Source organism: Ictidomys tridecemlineatus, chromosome 6 (genome assembly GCF_052094955.1).
Source record: "Ictidomys tridecemlineatus isolate mIctTri1 chromosome 6, mIctTri1.hap1, whole genome shotgun sequence".
Taxonomy (NCBI): Eukaryota; Metazoa; Chordata; class Mammalia; order Rodentia; family Sciuridae; genus Ictidomys; species Ictidomys tridecemlineatus.
The window spans coordinates 649626-656666 of NC_135482.1; the positions used below are offsets into that span (position 1 = coordinate 649626).

Genomic DNA, 7041 nt, shown 5'->3' on the forward strand with positions numbered 1-7041 from the left:
GGTTCCTCTTCCACTGCTGGAGTTCCTGTGGACAGGTGCACAGTTGGCTCTGGCAGATAGGGTCAGATGAGTTGCCACCAAGGCCACCCGCCTCTTCTGCCCCAGGGCCTTCTCATGCCTTGGGTTCAAACCTGGTCAGTCCCTGTGGCTGTGGCATGGCGGAGACCTGCAGGAGACACCTGTTCCCAGGTGACCAGTCGGTGTTCACCCCTGGCTGTGGTGCTGGTCCTAGGGAGGGCTGGACGTGCCAGTTAGGTGGCCCAGGGCCTGGATGAGCTCTCCAGGTGTGGCAGGGTGGCCTGGCACCACCCATTTCTGACCACCCCAAGACCCTTCCCCCAGGGCCCCTGGATTTTGCATGTGGCTCTGAGTCTCACACCTTTTGGTCATCTTGCTCTGAGGCTGCACCTGCGGCTCCTTTTATCCTTGCCCATCCTGCTTCCTGGCCTGTAGCCTCCTGCCCTGCCTGACCCGACACTGCTGCAGCCCCTGTCCCGTCCTGTCTGGGCCTCAGCCCAGACCCTACGACTTTCCACTCACCGCCCCCTTTGAGCCCACGGACCCTGGGCCACACCGACTCTTCCCTGAGCCCTGGCCAGGTGCCGGGAGCCGCACTGGACTCAGCGGGCCGCTAACACGTCTGACCCTGTGTCCTTCGCGCTCGGGGTGGGTTGGGGGGACATTTGAGGCAGAAGACAGACGGGTGGGCGGGGCTTCAATGACAGTCCTCAGGAGGGTCTGGGGACTACTCTCTCTCCTCTCGCCCTACACCCCTCCCATCACCAGAAGGGCTTGGGGGCGGGGACCCTCCCCAGGCTCCCAGCGGTGGGAGAAGGTGGCTCTGGAGCCTGAGAGCCCCGAGCCTCGGGGCGAGGCCAGAAGTCTAGGCAGCCGGGTCCCTTGGGGGCGGGGCTTGCGGGGGCGGGGCTTGCGGGGCGGGTCCGGGACTCGGAAGCCGGAAGTCGGGCCCTGGGGTCCCCGCTGAACCCTGGCCTCGCTCCCTCGGGCGCCGGGCTTCTCGGTGCCTGGCCTGGGTGCCCGCTGCCGAACTTGGTCTCAGGAGGGTTCCAGGCGTGGAGCTGTTCCCAGTTTGCAAGTTGGGGACCTACAGTGCGGTCACCAGCCAGCGGAGGGCGTGCCACATCAGAGTGGTCCACAGTGACTACAGTCTAGCCATGGGGACCGCACTCGTGTACCATGAGGATATGATGCTCAGCCGGCTGCTCTGGGACGAGTAAGTGTGAGCTGGCGGAGGTGGGTACAGGGAGGGGACTCTGGACACTGAGCTCCCAGTGTACTTCAGCCCCGAGTGCAGGATCGAGTGTCCGGAGCGCTTGGCTGCAGCCTTGGACGGCCTTCGGCAGTGCGGCCTGGAGCAGAGGTGCCTGCGCTTAGTAGCCCGCGAGGCCTCGGAGGAGGAGCTGGGCCTGGTGCACAGGTCAGAGGAGAGCCCACCTAGAGAGCTGGGCTAGCCCCAGCCTTCAGGGCCTCCCAGAGGGAGCCTGTTCCCCATGTGCCTCACCTTCACCTTCCAGTGGAGGTGCTGCTCAAAGGCTTGAGGGAGCTGGGGAGGGACTCCCTGTGGCCCCACCCCACTCCCCTGCTGGTGATCTGCCTCCCTGACTGGCCATCTGCAGCCCTGAATATGTGGCCCTGGTGCAGAGGACTCAGGCCCTGAGCAAGGAGGAGCTCCAGGTACTGTCTGGACAGTACGATGCCGTCTACTTCCACCAGGTGCGTCCCCCTGTACAATACCCACCCACCTAGATCTAACACACCCACCGACTATGTGTGTTCACACCTGTGGCTGCCACCTGCCAGCATCCCCTTGTTCCTGCTCACTGCTGGCACCCTGGGCCTGCCTGGTCCTTTCTGCTCAGCAGCATGCTCTGCAAAGGCAGGGGGCTGATCTGTATTCCTGCCCCCATAGAGTACCTTTCACTGTGCCCGGCTAGCTGCCGGGGCTGCCCTTCAGCTGGTGGATGCTGTGCTGACAGGAGCCGCACACAATGGGCTGGCCTTAGTGAGGTGAGAGCTGCTCCCCTCACCTGGCTATTCCCTTTGGCTGGCTCCATGAGAGGACAGAATGACCCCACTCTCACCCTCCAGGCCTCCTGGGCACCATAGCCAAAGGGCAGCTGCCAATGGGTTTTGTGTGTTCAACAATGTGGCAATAGCAGCTGAACATGCCAAGCAGAAACACGGGCTGCACAGGTGGGTGCCGAGCTGTGCAGGGTGGAGCAGGTGGCAGAAAGTCCCTACCCATTCCCTTCCCAACCCTGGCTGGGCTTCTGGCCTGGAGGTGGGAGGCCCTGTCCTGTAGTGACCCCAGCATTGTCTGATTTCAGGATCCTCATTGTTGACTGGGATGTCCACCATGGCCAGGGTATTCAGTATATATTTGAAGATGATCCCAGGTGAGCCGTAGGTGGGGACATGACACTTTCTTGCAGCCCCATTTATGTATTTATTTAAATACTGGGGATGGAACCCAGGGCCTTGCACATGCTAAGCATTCTACAGCTGAGCTACACCCCAGCCTGCAACCCCACTTTTGAGGGAGTGCACAGACTGACTTGGAAAAATCCAAGGGGGAGACTTGGCCATGTGTGCAGGGGTCAGTGTTCTTTAAGGAGCTGTGGAGCTCCCAAACGTCCTGACTTCTGACCCTGCACACTGTCTGCAGTGTCCTTTACTTCTCCTGGCACCGCTATGAACATGGGCACTTCTGGCCCTTTCTGCAAGAATCCAACGTAGATGCAGTAGGGAGGGGGCAGGGGCGAGGCTTCACTGTCAACCTGCCCTGGAACCAGGTACCTGCCCTTGACCCCTAGAACTTGCTCCCAGCCCACCTCCCAGTCTGCACCTCTCCCCTGCCCACAGCTCTGGGCCGTCTTGCCATACTTTCTACAGCCTGGGATCCAGTGGGTAAGACCCTGAAGTCCCCATTGGCAGGGCTGCCCACTGACACCTCTTCCCTGCACCCGAGGCAGGTTGGGATGGGAAACGCTGACTACCTGGCTGCCTTCCTGCACACGTTGCTCCCACTGGCCTTCGAGGTGACTTTTCGGTGGGGGCTCTTTGGGCAGATGACCCATGCCTGCTCATAGTTGCACCACACAGGAAGAGGGTTGTCAACCACTTCCCCTGTGTAGGAGCAGATCCCTGGTGGGTAGGGAGGGTCTCTGAGGAGGGCTGACATGAACAGTGGGCCAGGCAGCTCATGGAGGCTTCCCTGGCTCCAGCCACTTTCTTTCTCTTCCTCACCTGATTTTGCCTGCAGTTTAACCCTGAGTTGGTGCTGGTCTCAGCAGGATTTGACTCAGCCATTGGGGACCCTGAGGTGAGAGCCTGGTCTGGCTGAGGAGGGCCTCTGGGGTCCTGGACTCAGGCCCCCATCATACATGGCTCTGGTTCCAGGGGCAGATGCGGGCCACACCAGAGTGCTTCGCCCACCTCACACAGCTGCTGCAGGTGCTGGCCAACGGCCGGGTTTGTGCCGTGCTAGAGGTAACTGGGGGCAGCTGGGAGGATGCCTCATACTCAGGAGTATGGGAACCAGGTCAAGACACAATCTTGTGGGGCACCTGTCTGGGAGAGCTACCCACCCCAGTGACACCCATCTTCTATCCTGTCTCCACCCTCCCAGGGTGGCTACCACCTGGAGTCCCTGGCCAAGTCAGTGTGCATGATGGTACAGGCACTGCTGGGTGACCCTGTACCCCCACTGTCCGGGCCTCTGGTGCCATGTCAGAGGTATGAAGGGCTGGAGGGTGGGAGAGGCTAGGTGTGAGTCAGGCCCATGGCTGTGCTTCTCCCCACAGTGCTCTGGAGTCCATCCACAGTGTCCGGATGACCCAGGCCCCCTACTGGATGAGCCTCCAAAAGCAAGGTCAGTGTGGTCTGGGCTGGTGGGTTCACCTCACACTCCTATGCAGTGGCCATGACTCTGAACCTCCTCCAGATGTGGCCACTATGCCGAATCCTGGCAGCCACTCCCCAGACGGGACACCTGCAACTCTGCTGCCTGGAGGACCCACATGCGAGGCAGCAGCAACTACACTGAGCTCTTTTCTGGACCCGCTGCACCTCAGCCCCATACCCCCTATCCGCACAGCCGTTGCCCTGACTGTGCCAGATGCCACCTTGCCCCTGCCCCCTGGTGTGCTCTGTCAGGAGGGCTCAGCACCAAGGGAGGAGACAGAAGCCTGGGCCAGGTGTGCAGGATGGGCCCAGGGAGAGGGCTGAGGACATGCATGTGCATATGACTGATGCACTGTCACTTGGTGTCCATGTGTCCCTCTGGCCTATCACAGACTACACAAGTCTTTAGCCCAGGATGAGGCCCTTGATGCACTTGGGAAGCTCCTGTACCTTTTCGACAGGATCCTGGATGGGCAGGTAGGGTTGCTGAGAGGCTGGGGGGTACCTGGATCTGGGGACTGGGTCTGAGGCATGGCTTGTCCAGAGGAGGCAGTGCAGACACATTACCCTTTGTAGGGATTGTTATCAGAACAGCCCAGGGATGGGGAAATATTTTTGGCAGAGAGGGGAAGTGGATGACTTTTAATTTTTTCCAGTTTTGGAATTGAACCCAGGGCCTTATACTTGCTAGGTAAGCTCTCTCTCTTTGAGCTACACCCCCCACCCTTTTTATTTTATTTTATTTTATTTATTTTTTTTTTTAAAGAGAGAGTGAGAGAGGAGAGAGAGAGAGAGAGAGAGAGAGAGAGAGAATTTTTTTTAATATTTATTTTTTAGTTCTTGGCGGACACACCATCTTTGTTGGTATGTGGTGCTGAGGATCGAACCCGGGCCGCACGCATGCCAGGCGAGCGCGCTACCGCTTGAGCCACATCCCCAGCCCCCACCCTTTTTATTTTTGAAACAGGGTTTTGCTGTTGTCTAGCTGACCTTGAACTTATGATGATCCTCCTGCCTCATTTTCTTGAGTAGCTAAAAGTATAGGCATTGCAACTATTGGGCTTGAAAGTGTAGTTTCAAGCACCTTGTTTATGGAAATGGACAGATTTGATATGAAGGAGGACTGATGAGAGCTGTATAGGCAGGGACCTAGTTTGGGAGTTGGCTGGGGCTGCACCCATCACTGTGTTCTATTTTTTCTTCCCACAGGTGAGCAGTGGCATCACAGCCACCCCTGCCTCTGCTGCAGAGGCCACCTTGGATGTGGCCATTAGGCGAGCTCTGTGCCATAGAGCCCAGAGGTGAGCCTCACTTGGTTGTGCTGATACCCCAAGGGCAGGGTCCATGTGGTGAGGGCTCTGGGAGTAGACTGGGCAATATACACAGCCTGTGCTGGGTGGATTCTTCCTCAGGTTGTTCTGTGTGGCCCTGGGTCAGCTGGATTGGCCTCCAGACCTTGCTGATGACAGGTATGGTCCAGATGGCACATCTGTCCAGTTTCACATATAGATGGTCAAGTGGCAGGCGTGCAACTAGGTCCCCTGGGGTGACTGGTGGGCAGGGTACCATGCAGTATAGAATGGGGCCTTCCAGCCAGATGTGGTAGTGTACATATTCCTTCAGTCCCAGCAGCTAGGGAGGTGGAGGCAGCTCAAAGCCAGCCTCAGCAACTTAGTGAGGCCCTAAGCAACTCAGTGAGACCCTGTCTCTAAATAAAATATAAAATAGGACTGGAGATGTGTCTCCGTGGTTGAGTGCCCCTGAGTTCAATCCTTCTTATAAAACAAAACAAAACAAAACAAACAAACAAACAAAACAAACAAGCAAAAAAAAAAAACCAGAAAGAATGGAGCCTTCCAGAGCTAGTCTGGGAAGGAAGTCTGTGGGGTAATGCTAGGCCAGGAGAGTTGGCAGTTACAGTGCCCCTGCTCCACTCCTCCCAGAGCTCCCCTCTGCTGCCTGGGCTTAGGAGAGCTGAGCAGGGTCTCACACCTATGCACCTGTCCATGGTACTCTCTCTGGAAGGAGGATTCTGTGGCTGAACATTGGGGGCAAGGAGGCAGCTGCCTCATCCATGTTTCACATCTCGACACCACTGCCAAGGGTGAGTGGTTCTGTGGTGGTGGGCAGCCCTGTCAGGAGAGTCAACAGTTCCCTGGCCCTTCTTGGCTTCATACTCACACTCTGGGGACTCTGAGTTTGTGAGGTGGGATGGCAGAAGCCAGCAGGAGTGACCCCTAGAATGGGGGTTGGGGTTTTGCTGCTTTCCCCACAGACGACTGGAGGGTTCCTGAGCTGCGTCTTGGGTCTGGTGCTGCCCTTGGCCTATGGCTTTCAGCCTGACCTGGTGCTGGTGGCACTGGGGCCTGCCCATGGCCTGCAGAACCCCCAGGCTGCTCTCCTGGCTGCAATGCTTCGCGGGCCAGCAGGGGGCCGAGTCCTGGCCCTCATTGGGGAGGTAAGCTGGGCTTGGTGGAAACGCGGAGGTAGAAGGTGCCTGGAGAGAAACCCGTGGCTCACTGCCCATATCTGGCCCGGTCCAGGAATCCACACCCCAGCTGGCAAGCACGCTGGCCCGCGTGCTGCACGGAGAGGCACCTCCCAACCTAGGCCCTTTCTTGATGGCCTCTCCAGAGGATATCCAGGCCCTGCTGCACCTGAGAGCGCAGCTGGAGCCCCGGTGGAAGATGCTGCAGGTGGCCGGTGAGGCCCCGGGCAGCGGTGGCTCTGAACCAGCTGCGCAGAGCCAGCCGACTGAGGGCCCCTTCCCAGCCGCCCCATCTGGGCCGCCCTTCTGGGTGGCTTGAAATCGGCCGAGACAGGCCACTGTCACCCGGGAAGCACCGCGCGCGCCGGCCCCGAGAGCCGGAAGCTGGCGTTCCCCACGGCCGGCCTGAGGCCTCGTGCGGCCGCCCGCACTCCCTCTCCCTTAGTAAACGGTTAAAGGAAGTCCGGCTCCGCTCCTTTATCGAACCTCCGGGCGCTGTCTGCCCCGCGACACGGCCGCACACAGGAGCGCGCGGAGCGCTCAGGGCTCGGGCTGGGGGGCTGGGGGGCCGCCCGTGACGCAAGCCGGCGCGCCTGCGCTCTCGGCCGGCGCGTGGCTGTGACGTCGCA

General features: G+C 59.3%; 1 protein-coding gene across 3 annotated transcripts; it reads left to right on the forward strand.

Annotated features, from left to right (window-relative positions):
• Nucleotides 1-931: 931 nt before the first annotated feature.
• On the forward strand, nt 932-6873 carry Hdac10 (histone deacetylase 10). 3 transcript variants are annotated; one of them, XR_002485015.3, is made up of 19 exons: nt 932-1234; nt 1304-1438; nt 1638-1734; nt 1931-2028; nt 2110-2214; nt 2349-2417; nt 2687-2813; nt 2994-3059; nt 3284-3343; nt 3421-3510; nt 3650-3756; nt 3825-3892; nt 3965-4217; nt 4317-4401; nt 5134-5225; nt 5337-5393; nt 5868-6028; nt 6200-6382; nt 6468-6606. XR_002485015.3 is itself a non-coding variant. In XM_005335031.5 (19 exons), the coding sequence occupies exons 1-19, from the start codon at nt 1176-1178 to the stop codon at nt 6729-6731; spliced, it is 2094 nt and encodes a 697-aa protein (XP_005335088.2). In that variant the 5' UTR covers nt 933-1175; the 3' UTR covers nt 6732-6873. The 3 variants fall into 3 exon arrangements, 2 of the variants coding, with proteins under 2 accessions (XP_040132310.2, XP_005335088.2); XM_005335031.5 differs by having other exon boundaries at nt 933-1234; nt 5950-6028; nt 6468-6873; XM_040276376.2 differs by lacking the exon at nt 2994-3059 and having other exon boundaries at nt 5950-6028; nt 6468-6873.
• The last annotated feature ends 168 nt before the right edge of the window (nt 6874-7041 follow it).

Bases quoted from the DNA above. Each gene is read 5' to 3' on its own strand.
- Hdac10 (XM_005335031.5), top strand. From the start codon at position 1,176: ATGGGGACCGCACTCGTGTACCATGAGGATATGATGCTCAGCCGGCTG. The intron at 1,235-1,303 runs GTAAGTGTGAGC...AGTGTACTTCAG, and splicing joins AGCCGGCTGCTCTGGGACGA to CCCCGAGTGCAGGATCGAGT. The intron at 3,511-3,649 runs GTAACTGGGGGC...CCACCCTCCCAG, and splicing joins GGGTTTGTGCCGTGCTAGAG to GGTGGCTACCACCTGGAGTC.